At 33.0% G+C, this 27,033-nt stretch overlaps 1 protein-coding gene and 1 pseudogene across 1 annotated transcript; both read right to left on the bottom strand.

Moving 5' to 3' along the window:
* Nucleotides 1-8,277: 8,277 nt before the first annotated feature.
* On the bottom strand, nucleotides 8,278-15,798 carry LOC120126199 (annotated as a pseudogene).
* Nucleotides 15,799-20,678: 4,880 nt separating this feature from the next.
* On the bottom strand, nucleotides 20,679-23,747 carry LOC120125962 (APETALA2-like protein 3). Its single transcript, XM_039144273.1, has 10 exons — nucleotides 22,952-23,747; nucleotides 22,804-22,829; nucleotides 22,677-22,707; nucleotides 22,514-22,601; nucleotides 22,277-22,422; nucleotides 21,898-21,942; nucleotides 21,682-21,785; nucleotides 21,445-21,581; nucleotides 21,240-21,356; nucleotides 20,679-21,060 (listed from the first exon to the last, which is right to left on the bottom strand). The coding sequence occupies exons 1-10, from the start codon at nucleotides 23,530-23,532 to the stop codon at nucleotides 20,803-20,805; spliced, it is 1,533 nt and encodes a 510-aa protein (XP_039000204.1). The 5' UTR covers nucleotides 23,533-23,747; the 3' UTR covers nucleotides 20,679-20,802.
* Nucleotides 23,748-27,033: the final 3,286 nt, after the last annotated feature.

Here is a 27,033-nt window from a genome sequence, read left to right as displayed (position 1 = left end):
GTTGGAAAATCCTTAGTGTGGATAGCTAAGGTAGTGGACGTAGACTTTGTTTGAGAAAGTCGAACCACTGTAAATCGCTGTGCAATTACTTTCAATTTTCTGCAAAAGCTTCCACAAAATTTTTAATTGCCAATTCACCCCCCTCTTGGCCGATTCCATCGATCGATTAACTCAACACTATGGTTTGAGTTAAAATTTTCAAGAAAGACTATCCGGTCAAATGTCAAAATATGTCTGATCAGTACATATCCCTAGACTACAATCGTACCTCTCTGAGCCGGAACTCCAAGGTTGAGTCTCTATCTGTAACGAGTAAAACTAAATTTTCTATCTGTTAGGACTCTACCATTGCAGAAAAGAATACTAGTAATGTCTGTCTAAATTCTGTAAAGTACCTTATGAGCCATGTGAGAGTTACTCATCTGAGAATTTTCGATCCAACTCCAGAAATGAAATTGGGATATGTTATCACTCTATGAGCTTATTCCAGTAACTAAAGCTGAATTGATTCCACAAGGATAAATCTATTCTGATTCTCCTATTGGAATGAGGGAGAATTCTGACGAAAATGTATACTCAGATGTTTAAGGATTAGTAAAGAACTCGTACATCTGTAAAAGTTTTTGGAAACTGATAGAAGTTTCATTTTTGCAATTCTGTGACATGAATGAATTTCGAGGACGAAATTCTTTTAAGGAGGGGAGAATTATAACACCCCAATTATTGTAATTATTAAGGTCGCATGTATCTTGGCCGGTAGTGATAATTAGTTGGTGTGTTAGGCCAAATGTCCTTTTTGGACACCTAAGGCCATTAATGTTTTTCGGCTATCTGTTTTGGCCCGTAGTAATTTTGATGGCCACCTGTTAATACCATTATTGTATGTAGACCCTGAGCCAACCAATCTTCAATTATAAAAGAGTTACCGAGTGTGTTTTGAGAGCTATTACTTCATCCTTCGACCCTATAAAACATAAAGACCAAGCTGGGAACATAGTTGTTATCAGAGGGTGTTGTGAATATACCGGTGCACCTTACTTCGTTGCTATTTCAGCTTTGAAAATTGGCCAGGATTTATTACATGTTTTCTGTACGCAAGGTGATTCCAAACTATGGAGCTCACAGAAGAACAAAGAATAGCAAAATCAGAGACGAAAATTGTACGAGAGCTCCAAATGAAGTGTAGAAACATGCAACAAGCATGGATTATTCAAGCTTATGATTCTCTTTGTCAAAGAGAAGGAAAATCGTTGATTCTGAAGAATCGCAAGAATTGGAGTTAACTTCAATTGACATTATTCCCAGAAATACTCGTCGCTTCCTTTAGAAATAGCGGATCAAGCCTATCACCGTCGCTACTTTATCGAACTTCGGTGGATTACTACTATCCGACAATATGTGCTCAAGCCTCAGCTCCAGCGAGGACTCCCCGGCTAGCAACGAGTCATGTGATTTTGCCAATTATAGATTGAGATTCGTATATCTAAAGGCCAAGAGTTTAGAAACCGAAATATCAACGTGCATCAACGTCAACAATTTCAAATCTAGGATAAACAAAGATGATTTTGGGATATCGGACCCCATATTCATGTTTGGAAGGACGATTCAACTTACGAGTAAAGTTGGTCTTGAACGGAGACCGGAGATGGAATTTGACGGGGTGGTCACCGACTTTTGACTGTCGGCCGACGAAGCTTCCTTGCTTCACTTGCAGAGCTCGGTGAAGATATCTAAAAGAAATGGAAAATGACTTAAAGTCTAAGTCTGGAAAGAAAGATTAAGTGAGGAAGAAAGAAAAAAAGAATTGAAAATGAAAGTGAAAAGGGAGCAGCACGTGGTTTTGGGGTTGTTATTAAAGTGATAACGGGTAAATTACAAGGTAAGTCATCCAAGTTGTTAAAAGCTCAACCTTGTCTCTTACCTTTCATATTGTTATGATTATGATGTAATGGTTTTATTAAGATCGATTTAGTCCCTAATTTTATTAATTAAAAATTATATTGACTCCTAAAGTCCTTAGTTTTAATAATTGGGTCCCCAAATTATTAATTAGATTCTAATAAGTTATTTTTATGGTGAGGAAAATTATTTAAAGTCGTATTTATACGCTAGATTGTTCGTGTTCGTTAGAAAAGATTGGAAGCTAGAAATCAAGTTGGTGGGATGGAATTCAATAGTAATATTTTAGGTTTTGTTGACGTCCTGAGTCCAATTTTGAAGTCCGTTTCGCTAAATTCGAACCCGGAAAGTTGTTTTTCACTGATTAATCACCCGATTCGATCTGTTTTTCAGAATTAAGCTCTGGTTTTTATGAAATTTATATTGTTATGTATTTGAGGAATTATTGGAAGTTGAATTAAAGAACGAGGGCGTTCTAATGGAATTTAATGGTCGATCAGTATTAAACGTAAATCGAGGTAATATTTTACTACCTCTTTATGCTTTATGGAACATATTGATATTGGTAAATGCATGAATAAGATAACGTTGGTCACTTTTGTGGAGTTGAATAATTTATACACTCGATATGAATGTGGTAGAAATTTTGTAACTGAATACGGATCGAATGATTAATATAAGAGATTGAGGAATTGTTATAATTAAATTACAAGTTTGTGATTAGTGATAAAGAAATCAGCCCTGGATATGTAAATTATAATTTATTTCATCAAAGGTACTTGGATTGGAAATTATGAGAATACTCCGGTATGGTAAAATTATGAAAATACCCTTATGTTGTAAAATGACAAGAATTGTCCCTGGAAGTTGATTAATAACTCTGAAAAAATATATTGATCCGATAAAATTACTAATGTGCTTCAGAAAATGTTCGGGAAAGCAATTAACCATAGGACCTCTAAATCATAATTATTTTTGTTAAGAGTTAATACCGAGATTATTTGGTTATAAAATTACGAAAATACCCTTGAGTGGTAAAAATAGTCTGAGTTGACCCTGAATGAGAATATACCCTGAGATTTCGTACCTAACCCGATAAATTAAGGATTTAATTGCTAAGATCCTGTCTTTGTACAGGAAAATTCCTGATAACCTATTTGTAATTTCTGAGAAGGCTATTGACCTGAAAATCTCCGAGTTAAGAATAAATTATCGAGGGTGCTCTTTTGTCAAAATTATTCGAAAGGATTGAAAAAGATGACACGTTTGAATTAAATAATAAGATCAGATGGATGGAAAGGATTGAAATACATCGGATCTGTCAGAATAGTTCAATGGTAAGTTTGAATTTAATAATAAGAACAGACGAAATGAATCATTGGACTACAATGGATCTGTAAAATGACCAGAATACCCTTAGAACGCAAATGACCAATAATATCACCAAGCTCAGGAATGAGTGGATATCCTCGAGCTCTGAAATGAATGGAATAAAACTGAACACCAAAATGACCAAAATACCCTTATGGCCTATACTAAGTAAATATCCTGGATTAATTAAGGAATCCAAATAAGCATAAGTATTGGACTACCTTTAAAAGTTATGGAATACAACTTAAGTGAGTTGATCAATCGTAATGATATGTCAGTACCTGGACGACATAGATATTACTTGAATGCGTGTTCGTCTTCTCAAGTGTGGCTTGATGATAATTTTGGAAGTATTTAGCTTAGCTAAACTCTAGATCGCATTCAATATTAAGAAGTGGGTATTCGTTAGATAAATCAACCACAAAGACCAAATTGAATTAAACAGAAGTAAAATATGTATCTGAAATTCAGAAAGGTCTGAATTACTTTGGAAAAACCCGAAGTATCTGGAATGGACTTAATTGCTAAATGAATTAAGTAACCTCAAGGACTAAGGATTAAGTAAGTGATTTGGATGAGTCTATAAAAGTTAATGAACATACATGATGTAATGTTCTTATGGATCATAAATTACAAATTAAGCACGTCAGCAGTTCATGATATAGTGGAAGCGTGAATATGAAATTTAGAGCATTGGAATATCTGTTCGTCTCCTTAAGATCTGTTCTGTGTGACTCAGAAGATGATCTATGGATAAAAATATTTGGTATTAAAGAGTAAATACCCTGTAAGGTTAATGAATTGACACGTATTAGTTATGGGGCTATTCATCTGGAGTTGTTAGATAATTCGAGTAATCGACATATATTGTAAAGGTCTTGAACCTTCATTTTTTTTCTTATTAGCTCAAGTTTCATTCTGAATAACTGATGATTCCATCAGTTATTGATCTCTTCCGATAGTGATTCTAAATTCCAACATTCTATCCACATACTGAAAATCTGTGTTTTTCTGCTTGATAAGATTATCCAGTACCTCTAAATAATATCTGTAAACTCTGGTGTGTTCCCTAATCATATAAATATTTTATCTAATTTCCGACTTAAATTCTGTTCTGATACATTACCTGAATTTTGTTCTGATTTCTTATATGGATTCTGTTATGATATCTGATCTGAATTCTGTTTTCATTTCTGATATCTCCATTTATCGACAGAGAAATGTTTTATCTGGGGGGTTTATTGTTAGAGAAAGATTATCTGCAGACTCCTCGGCTTTGTGCTCAGGGTCTAAATGGCATGTGCGGTTGGGTGTATGGTTCTGGGGAACCTACATATTTATGATGTGAACGGATGGGGGTATATATATATATATATATATATATATATATATGTTTTTTAAGATATGTATCTTTTTACATGGTTTTGTGGGAACACACTAGAAAACCTATTCTGATCTCCTGAACCTAAACATCCTAAATATTTTTCTATCTGAAATTAATACTATCTGTTATTACCTAAAATATCAGTAGGATTTTCGCTCAACATAGAGATCAGTATATATCTAAACCGATAAGAAAATACATGTTTATCTGTATTTGCACGTTCTTCAGCATCATCTGGTAGTTCTGTATTACGGAGCTTTCCGAAGCTCACTCTATTACTCATCATTGCATGTTAAAAGAATTGTACCAGTGCAGCTATCGACTTCAGTAAAGGAGTTTTTCCGATGTTGCTTGCAGAGTATGGTACATGTGATTAGGGGACATGTAATTGTATTTTGTTTTATAAATATGAGTCTGAAAATATGTGTTATTTATGCATACTGATAAATGATTTTATAAGTTATATGTTTTAATAAAAGTTTTAAATTTTTCGCTATTTTTACAGTAGGTCGCTCCGGTGGCCCCAATGTGACACTCCAGATCGGATTGTGTTAGCACATCGGTCTGAGGGGGTTACAATATTATATTTCAAAGAAGGTATTTTAAGGATAAAAAATTAATGGGAGTATGAAAGAGTCAAATAATTTATGTGAAGAAAAAAATTGTAAACAATTATAGTCAAAAGACTAAATTGAGTAAAATGAAAAATTAAAGGACTAAATTAAAAAAATAAAATTGAAGTTAAATAGGTATTTTATAGAGGTAGGGGAGCATGTGGTTTAAATTTGGTGAAAAACATACTTAAAATGAATGATGAATTGAAAAAAATATGGAAATCATACAAAATTGAGGGACTAAATTGAAAACATAGAAACTTTGTAATCAAAAAGTGGAATTGAAAATACATATGTACTCTATAATGGTTTAGGAGGAAGTGGTTCAAATTTGGTAAAAAAATTACTAAAAATGAAATAGGAATTGAAGGAATAAGAAATTAGGGACCAAATCGAAAAATTTTCAAAATACTTATCCAAATTTTTTATTTTCGAGTTACTCAAAATTTTGAAATTTCAACTTGAATCAAACTCAAAAACCGAATTGATAATTTGAGTTGACTCGAATAACTTGAAATTGAAAAAAAAATTAATTTTTCGTGTCATATCGAGTTTTATTGTACTCTACCTTTAAGGTCTAGTATCCACGAGTTTTGAGAACTCTCAAAACACTAAGGGTTCGTTTGGTTCTATAAAATATTTTATATTTTTGTTTTATGTTTTTATTTCTAGAAAATAATTTTCACTTTCACTTTTTTGAAAACTAGAAAACATGTTTTGTTAATATAAATGAAAACTTAAATTCAAAAATAAAAATTGTAAATTATATTTGGTATCTAATTTTTTAAAATAGAGATGTTAAATAGTTATTAAATAATTAAATTAAAATATAATTATTAAAAAATTTATTACATAAATTTAACATGTGAGTTATGCAAAAACAATAAAATTGATAAGAATTTTCATAACACAAAAATCTATTAAATTTTTAACCAATTGAATTAAACCGTCAAGATGATTACATGACAGTTCATAAAGTTTATATGATAATCTACAATATTGATGTGACAGTTCATCATTATGTTGTTGAGACAGTACATGATGGATAATAAAGTGGTAAATGAGTTTAATTGATTTTTCACTAATTTTGAGACCCTAATTAATATTTTAGAAAGTTTGAGGATTTATTTAAATTTTTTTTAAAAATACAAGGTATTATTTAAATTTAAAATATAAAATATAAATAATTATTAAGATATTTAATACATTAAATATAAAAAAATTATTGTTAGAAGGATTTGAACATGCATAAATTAAGTTACAAATCTAGATATCGTGTTTTTCTATTTTTCAAATTTCTAGAACAAACATTTTTTTTGTTGCCCTACGGTTCTAAGGCTTCACCTTGACTAATCCAGATCGACCCGCGTCGCACATCTAGCTTTGATGAGTGAGTCTCCCACCAGGGGTTTTCTGCATACACAAAGACTCAAACTTGAGACATTACTTAAACGATATCAAGTTGTTTACCACTTGAACCAACTAAACATGTTTCCTTCAATGTTTTTTTTTTATTTTTACTTTTTTTATTTTCATTTTCTAGAAATCATTTTTTAATTTTATCACCAAACATGTTTTCTTCAATATTTTCTATTTTTTAAGAAAATAAAAATTAAAATAACTTATATTTTTTTTAATCAAACGGATCCTAAATTTTTTCCATAACAAGTAAATTTCCAAAATTTCACTCCAGTGTCCAAACATTGATAAACATTATTTTGGATCGGCGAGAACTGAGGAATCCACATACGTTTGACTCGATGAGTTAACGTGGGTCGTATGATGATCAAAAACAATTGATAACCACTCATCATGCCCATAATTAAGGGTGAATAAAAATCGACTTGATTCGAAAAATTAATTTTTTTTAATTTTAAATTATCTGAGTCGAGTTATTTGAGTTATTTGAATCAAGTCGAATTATCGATTTGATTTTCGAGTTCGAGTAGAGTTGAAATTTGAAAAATTCTAGTTACTCGAAAAATCAAAAATTTGACTAAGTATTTGCATAATTTTATAATGTAATATATGATTTCATTATTCATTCAATTCCTTTTTCATTTTAAGTATATTTTTATCAAATTTGAATCACATGATCCTAAACGTAGAATACATATTCAATTCCTCTTTCAAGTTTTTTATTTTTCAATTTAGACCCTGAATTTTTCATAATTTTTTTTATTTCTTCAATTCATCATTTATTTTAAGTCTTCTTTTTACCAAATTTGAACCACATGGTCATATACCACTTCAGATTACCTATTTAACTTCAATTTTTTTTACTAAAGATGTGTTCTCTCTCTTTTAATTAGTCCCTTAACTTTACACTTTACTCAATTTGGTCTTTTGACTATAATTGTTTGTAAATTCTTTTTTCCATCAATTCTTTGACTCCTTTATACTATTATCGATATTTTACCCTCAAAATATTTTCTTTTAAATACAATATTATGAACATATATTTGTAATTTTAAATTATATTTTATATATTAAATAACATTATAATGTGAACACACACGGTTAGAGAAAGTAAAAAAAAATTGGAAACACTTATAATAAAATTAGTATAGAAACTCGAATAACTCAATTTGAAAAAAATTCAAGTTAAGTTTAAGTTATAAAATACGACTCACCAACTGGATTAACTCGAAAGCTTTTGACTCAACTCGATCGAATTCTCACCTTTACCCATAAAATGATATCACCCAAGTGTCGACCAATTACCAAAACAACATAAGAATAATAATGATAATAACACCCGAGAGTAAAATCAGCTCCACATAAATAAATATTGTACATTGTGCTTTAACCAATTACCAAAATAATGCCATTCCCAAGAACTCAAACCTACAATAATACTATCCGACCATTTACACCATCTCTTTGATGACTGAATCGATTCCCAATAACTGGTATACATACATTACTGGAAAAATAACATCAGATTATGTGAACAATTCATATTGGCATTGAAACATGAACTAAAGGAGATTTGGGTGATGAAATTAACTGATGTAGGATTAATCTCACTCATTGCCTTGCATCAGAAGCCATCATATGGGCCTGCAACTACAAAAGTTGAAAGCTATTAGAACTGGCCGAACCAAATTTATTTCTTCTTAAAATTTAAAGATGTTCGAGTACTAGCAGTAAATAAGAGTTTTAATGGTAGAAGATGATACAATTTAGCTACAAAGAAACATCTCAAGTAAAATAGCTGCCTAAACTCTCTGAAGATACCTTGTGAGGCTTCATTCACGAACTCTACGGATCACCAATTTCAAGTATGTGAATCTAAAGCACATTTTCAGTTAGTATAACATTGTTTTTGACAAGTGTTATGGAAAAGTGCTTTTGAAAGATAAAATATCAATTTCAGACATGAAGTTATAAAATAAACTAACAAAATAATTAATAGAGAAATATGGTCAAATAAATAACTTAGCATAAAAGTGGTTTCCAATAAGACAGAAGTTAGAACTTTAAAGTTTTTGGATTGGTTTATAAACCCAGTTTGAAATACATTTTTGGCTTGAAAATCTGTTTTCACATTTCTTATGGCTAGAAAAGCTGTTTTGGCTTGAAAAACTATCTTTCAGCAATAAACTATTTTCTCTTAGTAGGTCTTAACTTCTGCGCTCTGGACATTCTGACTACATACTATATAATTTCTTCACCATCTACACAAGAGATATAGCTTTCATATAGGATGATCTTATAAAGTGCTCATGTGTTGGTATGATTTGATGTTACACGATTAAGGAAGCAATTACTGCCAGATTATGCTGCCGATTAAGTGAACTGCCATCATTTCTGTCGCTTATGTCATAGGCAAATATATGATATCACTAACACTGTTTAGAATAGAGGTTCACTTAAATAGATAAAGGCATCTAGAATGATCCATCACATCAATGTTTGGATGTGTCAATGGATGAACTTATTTTCATGCTATTCATTATCAAGATATGTGAAAAGCATTTAGCAAATAAAAATGCCATTCAGTTGTACCTTGAAAGGCTAAGTTATGGTTGTTGACAACTATAAACTGTCATAAGAGATGCCAAAGCCAAACAAAAAGGGGTTTGATAACCATAATATGAAGAAAAGGAAATATGTAAGGAGTCACTAGTGTGTTCATGCATTAATATGTTCCATGATTGAGAGAAAGAGAGAGTACTTGAGGTTGTGAATTCCCATAATAAACACCTTGTGAGAATGAACCTTGATGTGCGAGCTGCAAGCCTGCAAGAATTATTTACCAAAAGATGAAAGATATCAAACTCAATGTTTGTCTAGTTTACCCAATGGATCAGAAAATCTTATGGCATGGTTTTCAATGAGGGAGAACCAAAACTAAAATGAATGTAAGAATAAATAAAACTAATATACCATCTGGGAATTTGAGCCTAATTGGACATTTTTCTTGGGAAATGTATCTCCTCCTTTAGCCAAGCCCTTCGTATCACCCTATCAACAACAACCATATCAGAGAGGTAGCTTGGAGGGGATAAGTGTAAGGCAATAAGATGTTTAACAAAGTAGCAGCTTGATTTGTACAAGAATATTCACTCACCTCCATCTGCAATGACCCAATTGATCATCCAAATAGAAAGAAAAAAAAGAACCAGTCAGTTCAGATCTGTACAACTTGAAAAGTTAGCAATCAAAACCACTAATAGAAGTCGGATAGTACACAATTATTTAAAAATTGAAACCAGAGCCCCTTTGGTTTCAGGGCAATCACAAGAAAAGGAGAAAAAATAGACCCGCAAATCTCACATATTTCACCATCCATGAGTCGAATTTCTTTCCCATTATATTCAGATGGACTATGGTCGTATAAACCAGAGCATTAGATGATAGGATGCATTACCTATTAAACTATATACATGGAAATCATTTACTTAACTATATACTTGGATATCTCACATATTTCATCATCCATAAGCCAAATTTCTTTCTCATTATTTTCAGATGGACTATTATAATACATACTAGCATTTGATGAAATGTATTACCTATTAAACTATATACACGGAAATTGAATAGTTAAAGAGGCAAGTGGAAAACCCATTTATGAAGTTATCCAAATATGTCCCCTACATATAGACTAAAATCAGTTTAATTTCCTCCCTAAGGAAGAAAAACATATATATATATATATATATATATATAAAGTTTTTAATTAATAATCTCTCTATATTTGGCAAGGTAAATCTTAAGTGGATCAATGTAATCTTCAAACCCTAATGTGGTCATAGCCCAGAGTAGATCATCCCCATTAATTGTCTTCCTCTTATCCTTCTGGCACTTGTCACTGGTTCTGAACAACAATTTATGACCAATCTTACAATTATCAATGCATTTCATACTATGGAACTAATAAGCTCAGCTAAAAAAGTTAATGAAGGACTAAAATAAATAAAAAGCAGAGAAAAGTGAAGAATCGAACTCGCTAGTGATGAAGCTGATGAATTCCGAGATGCACTCCTGTACGGTCTCCTTAGCATCTTTAGCTTTCTTGGCGTTAGCAGGAAGAGCTTTCTTCATGATACAACTAATGTTAGCGATAGGAAGATATTGAGATACCTAAGGTAGCTGGTGGATGTTATGCACGTGGGTTGAAGCAACTCATGCATATCATGCATGGGAGCTGGAACGTAGCTTATAGATGAAGTTAGTATGCTTGTGAAGGCTGTTAGGAAATGGTTTTAAAAGTTGTTAGTTTGTTAAAGGTTGTTGTAATTCAGCTATAAGTAAGTAGTTTAGGAAGTGTATAAAGTAAGTAAGCTCAATAAAATACTTTCTGGTATTCTTCTTGTGAATTTTAAGATTTGCATCACTGCAATGCTTAACATGGTATCATTCGCTTGTTCTTCCTGAGGTTTCTTCTGTGTGCTGTGCTATTCTCGTGTCATGGAGTTCTCGGTAGGTAAAACCTTCACAAACAAGAAGGTTAATATCATCATCGATGAGTCAAACTTTCTTCTTTGGAAGTATCAAGTTTTGTTGACTGTTCGCAGTCATCGACTTGAACGGTTGCTAACTGGAGCCGTTTTTCCTCCTTCTGCAACAGTGGTGGACGAGCATGGTGACTCGATGTCAAATGAGTTGTATGAAGAGTATGTTACAAAAGATTGTGCACTAGCTTCTTGGTTACTGTCCACGATCAACCCTAATTTATTATCCCAGTTTATTGGAGCGGAGACGGCAGCGGCAGTTTGGAGTACGGTGTTGTAGTTTTTTACGAACTGGTCTACCACAGTGGTTATCAGCCTTCACTACAAGCTTCAGTCTCTCAAGAAAGGGAGTGATAGCATGCGTACGTACCTTACTCGCATCAAAGAAGTCTGTGATGTGTTAGATTCGTGCGATAGTGCTATTCCTCAGGCTGAGCATGTTGCAAGCATATTGAAAGGCCTTCCCCGAGAGTATCTACCGTACATTGCGTTCATAACCACCATGAAAGATATTTTGTCTCTTGACAAGATCTGCTCGATGTTGATCGATGTAGAGACGCAACTTGTTGGGTTTGATTCCCAAGACGATTCCTTTCCAATGAGTGCTCATGTAGTTCAGTCTGGTCCTAGTTTGAAAACTGTAGGCCATGGCTTTTATGATAGTGTCTCTGGACGATCAGGGTCTAGTGCTGCAGGTCGAGGTGGAGGTCGTGATCGTGGCCGATAAGATGTTCAGTGTCAGTTATGTGGAAAAAAAATGGCCATCTAGTTATTGGTTATTGGTACAGATTCGATCAAACCTTTACTGGTCGATCGTCTGATTGTGTTGTGTCTCGTGGTGAGTCAGGCTCTGCTAATTACTCTGGTTTAGAGACAAGTTCTGTTGGTGTTGATGATTGTGCGTGCATACTAAAGCTCGTGCTAAGGCGTAGATCTGCTATTCCTCACAGCCGTAGAGTCATGATGCTACTACTACAAGAGATCACTGGGTGGTTGACTCCGGGGCTACGCATCATGTAATCTCTGATTCAGCTAAGGTCCTTAGTCAAAAGGATTTCTCAGGACCAGGTAAACTTTTTGTTGGTAATGAAGGTTTACTCCCTATTTGAGCTATTGGTAAATCTACTTTATGTTCTTCTTCTCGAGCATTAATGTTGAATGATCTTCTTCATGTTCCCAAGATAACTAAAAATGGTCTCTCAATCTCGAAGCTTACTAGGGACAATGGGGTGTATTTTAAATTTTATACATCGCACTGCTGGGTTCGTGATGAAGACACTGGTGAGGTGTTGCTGCAAGGACAAGAGAAGAATGGGTTGTATTTGTTCCAAGTGGATTACACAAATAATACCAATATTTCCTTTGAAGCTAATAATGTTGCTGCTTCACAAAGTTTGTACGATTTGTAGCATAAACGCCTTGGGCATCCTGCACATGGAACCCTTGAGCAAATATGCAAACTAATTGATGTAAATGTTGAGCAAAATATTAATGAAACTTGTGTTGCTTGCCATATGAGAAAGATTCATAAACTTTCATTTTCTAATTCATCTACTGTGAAAAAGTTACCTTTTCAACTTGTATTTACTGATTTATGGAGGCCATTACATGTTGTTTCTAATGGCCACAGGTATTATGTTAGTTTTGTAGATTCTTGCACTCGACACACGTGGTTGTATCTCTTTAAAGATAAGTCTCAAGCTGCTTATGTATTTCAACTCTTTCAGTAGCTTGTGACAACACAATTTGGAGTGAAAATTTTGGTTGTTCAAAGTGATTGGGGAGGTGAATATCGTCGGTTGTCTCGCGTTCTTGCTGAAACTGGCATATCTCATCGTGTTACATGTCCACACACGTCATAATAAAACGGTGTAGTGGAACGTAAACACAGGCATGTAGTTGAGTTGGCTCTAGTTCTACTCACCCAGGCCTCCTTGCCAACTAATTACTGGTTGTATGCAGTGGTTATGGTTGTGCATTTGATCAAAAGTATTCCCACGAAGGTGTTAGCTGGACGATCTCCTTTTGAGTGCTTGTTCAGCAAGAAGCCTGATTATGGTTCACTCAAGGTATTTGGGTGTTGGTGTTTTCCTCATCTATGACCATTTAATGCTCATAAGTTAGATTTTCAGTCTCAACCATGTACGTTCTTGGGTATTAGTCCTAAACATAAAGGTTTTCTTTGTTTGACACCTGATAAGCGTGTCATTGTTTCTCGTCATGTGAAGTTTGATGAGTGGTGTTTCCCATTTGCTGGTGATTGATCTGTCAGACAATTATTACATGTTTGTCTTTGAGCAGGTCTCTTGACATACTGGTGGATGTGAACAAGTTGCATAATGGTGGTGTTCAAATACCAGAAGGTGTTGACCTGCTTGTAGATACTCTTGGACGTTGCACCACGCCATCAGTGCCAGATACTGAATTTACTGCTGTTTCTGAGGTTCCCAGTATTGGTCAGGGAGTTCCTGAAGCTACTGTGGAAGCTCAGTTGATGCCTGATGACAGAGAAAGAATTACGGTTAATAATGGGCATCCTATGCTGACTCGGATTAAGTGTGGAGTGTTTAAGCCAAAAGTGTACACTACATTCTTTGATGATGTTGTACCAACCATGGTTGAAGAAGCTCTTCAATCAGCTCCATGGACTGTTGCAGTGCATGCTGAGTATTCGACATTACTTCATAATGACACATGGGTCATTGTTCCCCTACCTGCTGACAGAAATATGGTGGGGTGCAAGTGATTATTTAAACTTAAACAAAATCCTGATGGGTCTGTGCATAGAAACAAGGCTTGACTGGTTGCAAGAGGGTTCACACAAGTTCCTAGACTTGATTTCAAGAATACGTTTAGCCCAATTGTGAAGTTCTCAACGGTGTATGTGCTTCTAGCCATGGCGGTTGCAAGAGGCTTGGTGTTGAGGCAGGTTGATGTCAATAATGCATTTTTGAATGGTGATTTGAACGAAAAGGTGTATATATAGCAACCTCCAGGGTTTGAGCAGTGTGCTGCAGATGGTACTCCATTGGTGTGTAAGTTACAAAAGGCACTCTATGGATTTCGCCAAGCACCACGCAACTGGAATGAGAAGCTTAATGCTAGTTTTTTGGAGCTAGGGTTTGTTGAGTCAAAAACAGATGTGTCATTTTTCGGTAGGCTCCAGGATGATTGGTGTACATATGTTTTAGTGTATGTAGATGACATTATAATCATAGGTACCTCTGCTACTGTTGTTAATAAGGTTATTCATATGTTTAGCACTCGTTTTTCACTTAAAGATCTAGGTGAACTGTCATACTTCCTGGGAATAGAAGTTAAGAGGTTTGGTACTGGTTTGATGCTGAGCCAGTGTACTTATATTTGTGAATTGTTGAAGAAAACTAACATGAGTCAAGCAACGTCTATGTGTACTCCAATGGTTGTTGCTGCAAAGGTTGTTGATCAGGAAAGAAATCTATTGTCTAATGCTCGAGAGTATCGAAGTATTGTGGGGGTATCTATTATATGTTTTCCATACTCGATCGAATATAGCATTTGCAGTTAATAAAGTGGCACAGTTCATGCAATCTCCACGTGATGTTCATTTTATGGTTGTCAAATATATTTTGCGTTATTTCGCAGGTTCGTTGGATCATGGGTTGGTGTTTTCAAATGATTATGCTAGGTTATGTTTTAAAGCCTTCTCAGATGCTGACTGGGCTGGTGATGCTAGTGATCACAGATCCATATCTGGATACTGTGTTTTCCTTAGAGGGTGCTTGGTTGCATGGAGTTCAAAAAAGCATAAGATTGTTTCACGTTCAACGATGGAAGCAAAGTACATGAGTGTTGCTGAATTGACTGTAGAAGTCACTTAGCTTACTATATTATTTCACGATCTTGGTTTGTCGTTGCAGGATGTACCCGTTATTTGGTGTGACAATACTAGTGCGGTTGTCTTGAGCATGAATTCGGTGTGTCATGCTCTATTCAAGCATGTTGAATTGGATGTACACTTTGTTCGAGAGAAGATTGCAGTTGGGCATCTTCGAGTTAGCTATGTACCTGCTGGTTTTCAGGTGGCTGATGATCTAAACAAGCCACTGACCAGGCCAGCGTTTGAGTAATTTCAGGAAAAAATACGGGTGTTGCAGTGGTAAGGAAGGGAAGAAGAAGAAGTGGAGAGAATACTGAGATACCTAAAGTAGCTGGTGGATGTTATGCACGTGGGTTGAAGCAGCTCATGCATATCATGCATGGGAGCTGGAACGTAGCTGATGGATGAAGTTAGTATGCATATGAAGGTTGTTAGGAAACGGTTTTAAAAGTTGTTAGTTTGTTAAAGGTTGTTGTAATTCAGCTATAAGTAAGTAGTTTAGGAAGTGTGTAAAGTAAGTAAGCTCAATAAAATTCTTTCTAGTATTCTTCTTGTGAATTTTAAGCTTTACATCACTGTAATGCTTAACAGAAGAAACCTCTCATATTCTCGCACGTTGTTGGATCTAGGGCTATGCTCGCCCCCGTTGTCGTCACTTCAGCCGCCAGAACTCACCGGAGCCGGTATCGCCTCGATAGAGGGAATCATAGCTCTAACAAATCCCCGAAAATCATAACAAATAATCAAATCTCTAATTCCTAAACAGAAAACCTAAAAAGGGAAAATATAGAGAAGTAGGGAAGTGGGAAATTAACCTCAAGTAGAAAAGACTAAATGAAATGAATAAAAAAGAGAAAGAAGCAAGAAAAGAGTGGGAGTGAGAGATTGGATTTCAAGGAAAATCGGACGTTGGAGAAGAAATGATCAGCTGTCGATTCAGATCAGATCTGATAAGAGACCGAGGTTTTATCTACACCGTTCGTTGGGTTTCCCCTTATTTATTTATTTATTATTTTAAAACATTTTATTAATAATTACAAATTATTTGAATAATACCCATTTGACCACATATTAGGTGATTTTAATATGCTCAAACAATGTATGTTTGTGTGTGTATAATTATCATCATCATCATATACAACAAAGCTTAGTTTTTTAATAGTCTGGTCTGAAGTGATTACAATGTATTATACGTTAAAAAACAATCTATTAACAACACACGAAATATATAAACAATTACTTAAACCTAGTTTATCTAGCAAAAACAACATTTTTTTAATCCTTGGAGCCACTTTAAGCATCTACAACAAAGTTTAGTTACAATTATGATTCTAGAACAATTTATTTGATTAAATCCACTTAAGTTTTATCTCAATTTATTATAAACGTGTTATACCTCCAAAATCAAAACCATATACTTTCGGAATAAAATATCATCTCTTCAATTAATCATAGCAGCCATTACCCATTGACAAGAGTATCAACATACCCGAGAAATCTAACAAGATTTAAATCTACTAATTGACGAATGTATTTATTAGTTCTATCGAATAACGAATAGTAATCATGACCTTAGGTAATAGGTTTAACAGCAACACATCTAAGGGGTCAATATGTAATCCCCGATGAGAAAAAGAAGGAGAATCTTCTAAAATCTATAGACTTTTTCTTTCCTTCCAACAATCTCCCTTCATCGTCACAATCACCGGTCAAAGGTCGCATAATTATTGACTGTAACTCTCTGTTTAAACTATCAACGATCGACTTAATCCATTTGTTCCCATAAAAAATTGATACGGTGAATGCGTAACACATCCTGATAAGATGAGAATCAATCAAAATGAAACCCTCAAAACAATCCTTGTTACAAACCTCCCTGAAATGTCCTCTCCAACCAACGAAAAGAATTGTTAATGTAATTATAGGTGGGCCTCGAATTTCGACATCATATGGCAAGAAGTCATGGTTGATTTAGTCCAATAAAGATAATAAGTTTTTATTTAGTCTATTAGAACAAGTTAAAATTTATTTTGGGATCTATAATATTTTTTACAGTGTTATTGGAACTCGTCACACCGAGGTGACGAGTTTTAATAAAAAATATTTTTTATTCGAACTTGTCACTCTGGGGTGACGAGTTCAAATAAAATATAATTTTTTTATTAAAATTTATCACGTTGTGGTAAAAAGTTAAAATAAAAAAAAAATTATTGAAACTGATCACCTCGGTATAACAAGTTTTATGTTACTGTAAAAAATATCTTAGATCATAAAATAAATTTTAACTTATTCTAATGAGTTAAATAAAAAATTCATATACTTTACTGGGCCAATTTTGCAAGAAGTCGTACCCATGAAATGTATAGAAATCGTAGGAAAAACAGTTAAACCCATGAAAGACTGAAAAATGAATTTTGAAGATCGGGATTCTTCTCGAGTTTTAGACAAAATCATTGATGATCAGATAGTAGTGTCAGCTCGCATCGACGAATAATATACCAAGAATAGATCCATTCTTCTCAAATTTCGGGACTTGATATGTTATTTGTCCTTTTCATTAAAATCAATCACTCAAAATTATCACATAACACATTTTGCTCAATTGAATTTTTTTAATAACATAAAAGATAGGAAATAAAATTAAATTTTAATAATTTAAGAAATAAAACGTCTTAAAAAATAATTTAGATAACAACTTGATCAAAATATAAAATAGGGTAGTCATTAAACTATAATAAAATAATCTTATTGGTCATGTAATTTTTTAAAAGTAATAAAATGTAAATTAAACTTTAGGTTATATTAAAAAAATATTTAAACCCTTGATTGTCGTAAGAGTAACATTATATACTAAATTAATAAAAAAAATATCTCATTTGATATGAACTGTGATTAAATATTTTTTATATTTTTCAATATTTTAAGTAATAATTTCAAAAAAAATAAAATCATTTTTAAATATATATATATATATTTTAAAATTATTTTTGAAATTATAAATATATTTTAAAATTTATATTCAAAATTATTAAACAAAAGTTAAATAATTAAATCATATTTTTTTAATAAAATAAATTGATTTTGGTTTTTATAATTAAAATTGTTGGATCTCAAAAATTAGAAATTGTAAATTTTATAAATACAATCACAATTAAATAATAAATTAATTATAAAATAATTTAAATAATTAACAAATTCATAAATTTATAATTTTAAAAATAAATTGTGAATTTATATATATATATATATATATTAATTTTCAAAATTATTATTTAAGAATATTAAAAATATAAAAATAAAATTTTAATTACAACTGAAGGGTTAAATAAGATATTTTCTATTAATTTGATATGTCATATTACTCCTTTAATATCATATAAAGATATTGTATCCATTTTGTAATAAAATTTAGAATTTATTATCCATTATATAACATTTGAAAATTCAATGATAATTTTTTTTAATATAATTTAATAACGATTTAAAATTTATAACATATAAAATTAATAGTGCATTCCAATACGTGACATTCGTTCTAGAATTGTCCCTATATATATCCCTAAATTTAATTATGAAATTTTATTATATTTTAAAATCCTAATCATTCGTACAAACCAAGTTATTTTTTATTAATCTGGGATAAGTACAAGAAAATATCAATTTAAAGATAACTCTAAATCATTTGATATTGAATGTTCACACCCTAACATTTCTGGTATTCGAACTCGAGATCTCATGAAATAACAATTATTTGTGTACAAACCAAGTTACGTACGTGATTAAAGGGATGATTATAATTCTTAAAGGTCTCATAATAAGAAGCCACAAAGTGAACTTAACCCAACATTTTGCTTTCCCTATCTGCCAAACAGTCAACCCTAAAAAACCTGAACATATGTGCTGGTTACAGATAGATACAACAAAGATTACAAAAGGCTTAATACCAAAATAAGTGACTAAATTATTTATATTTTTTGAAATAGGTATCTAAGCTATTTTTTGACTCATTCTGGTGTCTAACATTACAAACGTTTAGGAACCTGGGCCATCAACGGTATTAATTCCTCCTTTAAGTGACAAGTGTCACAATAACCTGATAATTTTAAAATTTTATTTAAAATTAAAAAATTAAAATTATATATATATATATATATATATATATATATATTAAAAAACACAAATTTTGAAATAAACCCAAAATTTTAAAAAGCTTCATTTCAACCCCTAAACCCACGTCGGCCGTTGTCTTTTGCCATCGACAAAGCTCCACCCGACCTCCCCTCCTCTCGACAACCAAAACCCCTATGAAATCGTGAGCGATCGACAACGAATCAACGTTTTATACCCCGCAAACCCGATCCCACGCGATTCCAATGGCCAATCGATGGAAACTACGATGACGTATGAGTAGGAGGATGATAAGGACTATGTCGGTGGCAATGGTCATGGCTAGGAAGGGCGGCGACGACAGATTAAGGTTATTTGGGATTTTGGGTTTGTTTTGTAATATAAGAAAATTTAATTTTTTTTATAAATATCATAATATTTGTAATATTTTTAAAAATTAAATTTTAAAATATTAGATTGTGACACGTGTCATTTAATGGGAGAAATTAACTTCGTTGGCGGCCCAAACACTTAAAATGGGTAATATTTATAATGTTAGACATCTGAATGAGTCAAAAAATAGTTTAGACACCTATTTGGAAAAAACGGTATAGTTGGGGCACTTATTTTGGTATTAAGCCATTAAAAAAAAGCTTAATATAAAAATAAGTGTTTAAATTATAATTTAAATTAACTTTTAATATTTAAAAAAATCATTAGAAATAAGTGTTAAATGTTTCTAACATTATACTTTTAGGATCTGAACAATAATTACTATTAAATTTGACTGTTATCTGGTATGTATCATATATATATATATAAACTTTTAAAAAATTATTTAAAAAACTTTATATTGTAATTTTATTTAAAAAACCCAAATTTTATTTTTTTTCACCGTTAATCGACCACCATCTGTCCGTGATCGTCATCGTTGACACCATCAAAATCGTCTCGTCACCGCGATCAAAACTCAATCCACACCGTGAAACTATGTTAATCGTCATGAAAAACACCACAAAAAGTCGTCGAACTTTTAGGATTTTCTTTAATATTGTTTGACGATTTTGACTCCAAATATTTGTATGTTACATTCTCAATTTTGAGTTCCTCGTCCTACTTCAAACAAAACCTAACCGTGGTGACTCTTCACCATCAAAGGTGGGGAATAGGCTGGAGAGATGACGGTGGGAAAGAACGATTTTTTTATAAAAAAAATTCTTTTCTTTAAAGAATATTTTTATTTTTAAAAAAAATTAAAAAAATATAACAATAAACACCTAAAAGTGTAATAAAAAAACATTATATATTTATTTTTAACTAAAAATTCTTTAGACGCTAAAAAGTTAATTTGAGTTATAGTTCGGCACTTAATTTTGTAATAACTCAATAGAAAACGGTAAAAACAACAGCCACTTGGCAATTATTTCTCATTTCAACCACATCATACATTAGCTGATAGTTTGACGAGCTTTACAGGAAAAATAAACATGATCAATCAAAGCATAGCCTCATCTTATACGCCTGCATCCCAAAACTCGATTTCTATTCTCATCGGTCTGCCTACCGAAATAGTTAAGATAAGGGTGGCAATGGCTAAGTCATACTCTACCTTTTGGTTCTGCAGTAGAAATGGGAGATGTTTGGGTTCGGGTTCGTGATCACTGGGGGATAATGGTGGTGGAGGAACGTTGTATTAGGTATTTGATGTTGGCCGGCAACAGCTGATGGGGAAGTAATTATTGAAGATGAGAATCCTGATGATGCTGCACTAGGGAAGAGTAGCATTTCATTTGTCCCACCATAAGGTCCTTGGATTTGCCATGGTGGGGAATCTACTGCTGTTCTCTTCTCTATTGCTCTTTCCTGTGAATTAAAAAAAATTAAATAGTAAATCAACCTATAATAACTGATTCATTGCATCAGACACCACTATTGTTTCGAATTTCGGGTAAGAAATAATTTTGCTTCAAACTATCACTTTCATTTCTATAATTAGTTCACCGGTGGAAATCAGGAGTCGACCAAAAAGATGTTGGCCTTACCTTATAAACTGGAAAGAAAGTGGGATTTGCAACATTCCAGTTCGGAACGTGTTTGAATACCATCGCTTGGCCAAGACTAGGTTGAACCCTCGTTGTTACCGGAGCAGAGCTCTCAAACTGAAAAGGTCGAATATAAGGTGTTTCAATGAAATATTTCAATCACTGAACAGACAAAAACTTTTTAAGAGGATGTAATCAACATTACCCTTGCACCACTCGCAACAGCCAGGCCATCAAAGCCATGCTGGTGAGCAGAGTTGCTCGAATTTTCGTAATCATTTGGATGATTGGATGTATAGGGGAGCGCAATGCCCAATTTTAAGTCGAGAACTTCTTTCTGGTCTGTAACGAGAGGATCAACAATTCACGGTAAACTAAAGCAAAAAATTGTTTATTGATATATGGAAATGAGAGATGACAATTCTAGAAATAGAAAGAGTACCTCCGTTTTCAGATTCCAAGATGAGGTCCCCCTCGTAAGTGCTTGGCTCGAAGTTGGTGACCGCTTCCCTTCCATTACATTTTATAGCAGCCTTGTCATAAGCCCTGATTTGGAAATAACAATAACAGAGACAAGTAGAGTTGGAAATCAAACAGGTTGAGAAATCATTCGATTGTCGGTATTACGAGAGAAACTTGAATTATATAATCCAAGGACCTTGCAGCTTCAATCTCACTATCGAATAGCCCCAGATATATGTACCTGCCAGAAAGGAGTGTATAACAGCCCAATCAAAACAATTACTATGAATCAATCAATTCATTCATGATTCAACTTCTTAGATTAATGTCTTTACTTAAAACATAACAACCAATATGCTAAGACAATTTTAGCCTAAGTCAATGTCAAATGATTCCTAGAGTTTGTGTCGGATATGAGCACGCATCCAAGACAGGTTCACTTTACTTTTTGTCAAGTTTTCTTCACATATCCCACACTCGTATCCTAACATAGTTATGTTACCAAAACCGTATTGGTAACATAATTAGAAAACTAAATAAAAAATCGAAGTCACAAATTATTAAAGGATTCTTACTTCTTGCCAAGAAGTTGTCCCATTCGAGCTTCCCATCGGCCGCACTTGTGCAATGTAACTCCCCTGTATTTGGAACTGCCTCTTGAAAAACCAGTGCTCTGCCTACGGAGGATATGCACAAATTCTTCTTTTGTAAAATTACTCATCTACAAAACAAAAAGAATGGTTAATTTAACTTAAGCAGTATAATTCTCCAAAGCAAGTATTAAATTCAATAAATCAAACACAATCCCCAACCTGTTTAATATCATCATCATAATCGCCAACATTAAAATTAATATCCGCGTCGATTCCTCGAAACTTGATTGCCGCTCGATCATATGCTCTGTTAACACCCTCAAAACAAAAAAATTATACCCTTAAACTTCTAACAATTATCCGATTAGAGAACAAATTTTACCTTGCTGCAGCATGTGCTGTGTCAAATCCCCCTGATTAGAAAGAAAGAACACCCAGATCAAAATTTAAAACCCACCATTTTTAAGCTTCCAAAAGGAATAAAGGATTACGGTTTCAATTCTCCTTACCCAAGTACACTTGTTTCCCACAATCCCTGGCATTTTAGAAGGATAAAAGGAATACCAATGAGGGGAAAAAAACTAAAAGGAAACAAGTTTAAGCAGTAGATTCAAGCCAAATGGATCTGTAATATTGCATATGTATATATAAACTGACCAAATATGAGATTCCCAACGTCCGGTTCTACGGTAAAACGTGACGCCACGATATTGAGAACTTCTCGAACGGGGACCACGTCGACTCTTTTTCACTTGTGGCCTCAGCTGAACTTGCTGCTGACGCTGTAGCAGCTGATGGGATAGGATCCTCTGCTCCGCGGCTCGCTCGCCGTCCACGTGGTACAACGGAGTTTCTCGGGACCCGCCCAGATCCAGCCATTTCTTCACCGACGGTTCGGTTGACTTCCCGCCATTTCCCTCGACAGCGACCGGGAAAAGCGAGATGGTTGCCCGGTCGTTATTCTCTGGTTCTTCTTGCTGGGGCGCTCTGAGGATGCCGAAGGGGTAAGCGAAAGTGTCGGTGGCTGCCGCGCTGGAAGCGGAGTCCTCTTCGCCGCCGGTGGTTGCGGTGTTATCGTTGACGACGTAGGAACCAATGCTCCCGGAACTATCCAATTGGTTACTATTATAACCGGAAAACCCAATACGGCCATTTTCTCCGAACGTCTCCATCTCCATTATCAGTACTGAATTATCGCCACCATCAGAAACAACACTCAAGTTAAGATCTAACACCATAACTAAAACTTAAAAATGAAATGGGAAAACAAACAAGGATTCCAAGGTTTCAAATGAAGAAAAACATGAATTTAGAAGAAGAAGGGAAGTGTGGTTTTCAAGAAGGAAGTGGATATTGAAGGAAATCTAGAGAGGATTTATTGAGGCTTCTTCTTCAGATGTTTGGGACTGTGAAGGAAGGCGAAAGATGGAGCAACAAAGAGAAAAAGAGAATAGAGGGGTCCCTCGAAAGGGGACGATGGGACGTATGAGGGAAGAAGTGGCTGCCATTTTTTATATTTTTCCCTAAACAATTTTTTTTTAAAAAAAAAACCTCTATTTTTCCTTCTTTTCGAGGTTGATATAATTTAAGGATTTCCCTCCCGATTAATCTTACATTCTTTACTACAATGGCAAGATTTAGAATCACAATTTATGTTTAGAATATTAATACAGTTAAAATTTTATAAATTAATAGTGTCAGTATCGAAGAAATTTATTAATTTAGAGAGTTATTAATTTATTAATAAATTAATAATTATTAATTTAAAGAATTTTTAAATAATTATACTGTATATACCAAATAAAAAGATAAATTAGTCTATGTCTCTTAGAATTACGTTGCAAGAGATTAGTTAAATTAATAATGAACTCCAAATAGACTTGAACTTTAAAGGAAAATAGACAATTATTGAATCATATTTCAATAGAGTATAATATTTTTTTTTTCAATTTCTATGAATTATTAATTTATGATTTTCTTGGGACCCTAAATTATAAAGGGATCTTACGAAAAATTATTATCTTATTATTTTATTGAGTTTTTCAATTTTTTACATTGGCCCAAGTCAGGACCAGACAAATTTATTATTTTAGAGAGTTTATTAATTTATCGAGTATTAATTTAAAGAGTTTCTACTGTATTAAGAATAATTTTAATACTAACTTTTTCTTGGATAATAATAAATTTTAATTGAAATATTAATTTAATTTAATTTAATATTGCATATGATTACTGTTCAACTATGTATTTTTGTATTTATTTATACATGCATTGCATTTTATCTATATTTTTAATTTTCTGACTGCCGGAGGTCTTCCACGGAAGCTACTCTCAACCTGGCGTTGGGGGCAGCCTACTACCCTACCTCCCCCTTACCCCATTGCATATGGGAATTGAGTTTTGTTGTTGTTGTTGTTGTTGTAATAAATAAAAATGATTTCATATTATTATAATAAATTAAAAAAATAATTTTAAAATTCTATGAACATTTGATATCATTTAATTTAAGGGTAAAGTACACAAATGGTCCCCGACTATTGAGTATTATTTTATTAAGTCTTTCGAATATTGAAAGTTACAAAATAGTCTTATGAATATAGAGTAGTTTTGTTGCGTCCCTCAACTATTATAAGTTATAAAATGATCACCCGACTATTCATTATGTTCCAAAATCATCCTTTTTCGTTAAAAATTTGACAATATTCTAAGCTAGACGTTAACATGTTGATTGTGATATGATAAAATATGATCCCTAAGTCTCAAATGACTATCATATCTCATTTGTCATGTTTACATCCAACTTAAACCACCGTCAATTGTTTAATAAAAAAGAACGAGTTATGAACATAATGAATAGTCCCAATCTTTTGACAATAAACACTCAATGACCTTGATGTAGACCCTGGTGCTCAATTCCGTAACCTTTAAGAACAATAACAATTCCTTTAACTACTGAGGTAAGTTGGTTTGTGCGATTCTGTAACATCTCAAACATCGGGTTAGTGATCATATTGCAAGATTTTAAAATTTTATGATCAAATTAGATAAATTAAAAAGTTTAGGGACTTAATTGAAATATCTTTGTGTAGGATTGAATGGAAAAGATCCAATAAGAGAAAGGAAAAATGGTCTTTTGGCAAGAAAAGAATTTAAAAATGTATTCTCGTAGATATTTAAGCAAAGAAGAGGGAAATGAAGAAGTATTTGGAATATCTTTTTCTCCTCCTTATTCCTTCAACCGTGAACCCTAATTTAAAAGGTGAGTTTCTTATAAGTTGGTTATTTCTTGAAATTTAAGTTGGTTTATGCTCTTTGGGTGATACATAAGCTTAAGGAAAGCTTAAGATTTCTTAAAATCAAAAGATGAAGAAGTTATGAATGATTAAGAATAAAGGATTTTTGAATAAATTGTTAAGAAAGAGTTCGTAAATAAGTTTTGAAATGAAATTTGACTTGTTATGTGTTGGAATAAGAAATTTAAAGTGTTAGAAAGGATTAAGAACGATGTTGATAAGTTGGTATGATTTTTGGTTCTAAGTGTTGTATGAGAATTTTTGGATGTTAGAGTGTGTTAAAGTGTTGTAAGTTAATTTTAATAAGTATGCTATAGTTTAAAGGTTTGAAAGGAGTTAAAAGTAAGGGTTATGGCTGGGTTAGGTAAAAATTCGAAATGGAAAGGAGATTTTTGGGCAAGGGGTATTGGTACTGTATGAACAGTACCGATACTCCAAAGCAAAATATAGGTGATTTTTGGATTGGGTATCGATACTGGATGAACAATATCGATACCAGAAAGCAAAATTGGATAAATTCTTTAAATAGTATCGATACTGAAGGGGTAGTATCGGTACCAAGGGTATCGATACCATTATGCAAGTACCGATACCATTATTAATAATGCTTAGAATTCTGATATTCGTATCGAATATATATGTGTGTAGATATTGAACATAAGCAAGTTCTGGAACAATCGACAAGTTAAGATTGATCAAGAGAAAGATAAAGACTAATAGGAGTTGATTGGACAAAGTGAGGCTAAGGTGAGTGCATATTACTATGACATATGATTATATGGAAATTAGACTCGCGATGAGTATGTTTCCCATGTTTTACTTTCATGATTGCATGAATACTAAAATGTGATTAATATGGTTTATATGTGTATTTGAGTACATGCATATTTATATATATGTTACTTGCAATGTTATACATGAGTTATGTATTATATGTTAGTCTATGTGTTACATGAACTATATGGATAAATGAGTATAAGATATAAGCTATGTGATAAGATCTACGTGTTTATATGAAATAATGGTATAAGTTATGAGACATTACCTACATGTTTACTTTACTATATAAAATAAGTTATAAGATATGATGTAAATGGTAAAGCCCATAGTATATGATATGAGAACTGAGGGTATAATTGGTATGTCAAGAGTCAAGGGTTCTACGCGGTCCTTTGGGACAATTCTACGTAGTCCTTCGGGACATTCTATGTGGCACTTTGGTGCATTTCTACACGGCACTTCGGTGCAATTTATACGATCTGTGGTGACAACATTTGTACATAACCTCAATGCACTTACATATCTTTAGTTCTCAGTAATGTACCATGGGCTAATAAAATATATAACATAAAATAACATTGAATAATGTGATATGTTATTATTTGTTAAATGCATGTCCATGTATGTTCTTGTTGAGTAGATATATGATGATTTTTATTACACTAT

This window comes from Hibiscus syriacus, unplaced genomic scaffold (genome assembly GCF_006381635.1).
Source record: "Hibiscus syriacus cultivar Baekdansim isolate YM2019G1 unplaced genomic scaffold, ASM638163v2 tig00110450_pilon, whole genome shotgun sequence".
In the NCBI taxonomy this organism is placed as follows: domain Eukaryota; kingdom Viridiplantae; phylum Streptophyta; class Magnoliopsida; order Malvales; family Malvaceae; genus Hibiscus; species Hibiscus syriacus.
The sequence above is the reverse complement of the archived record's forward strand: the minus strand, read 5'-3'. Positions and strand labels throughout refer to the sequence as shown.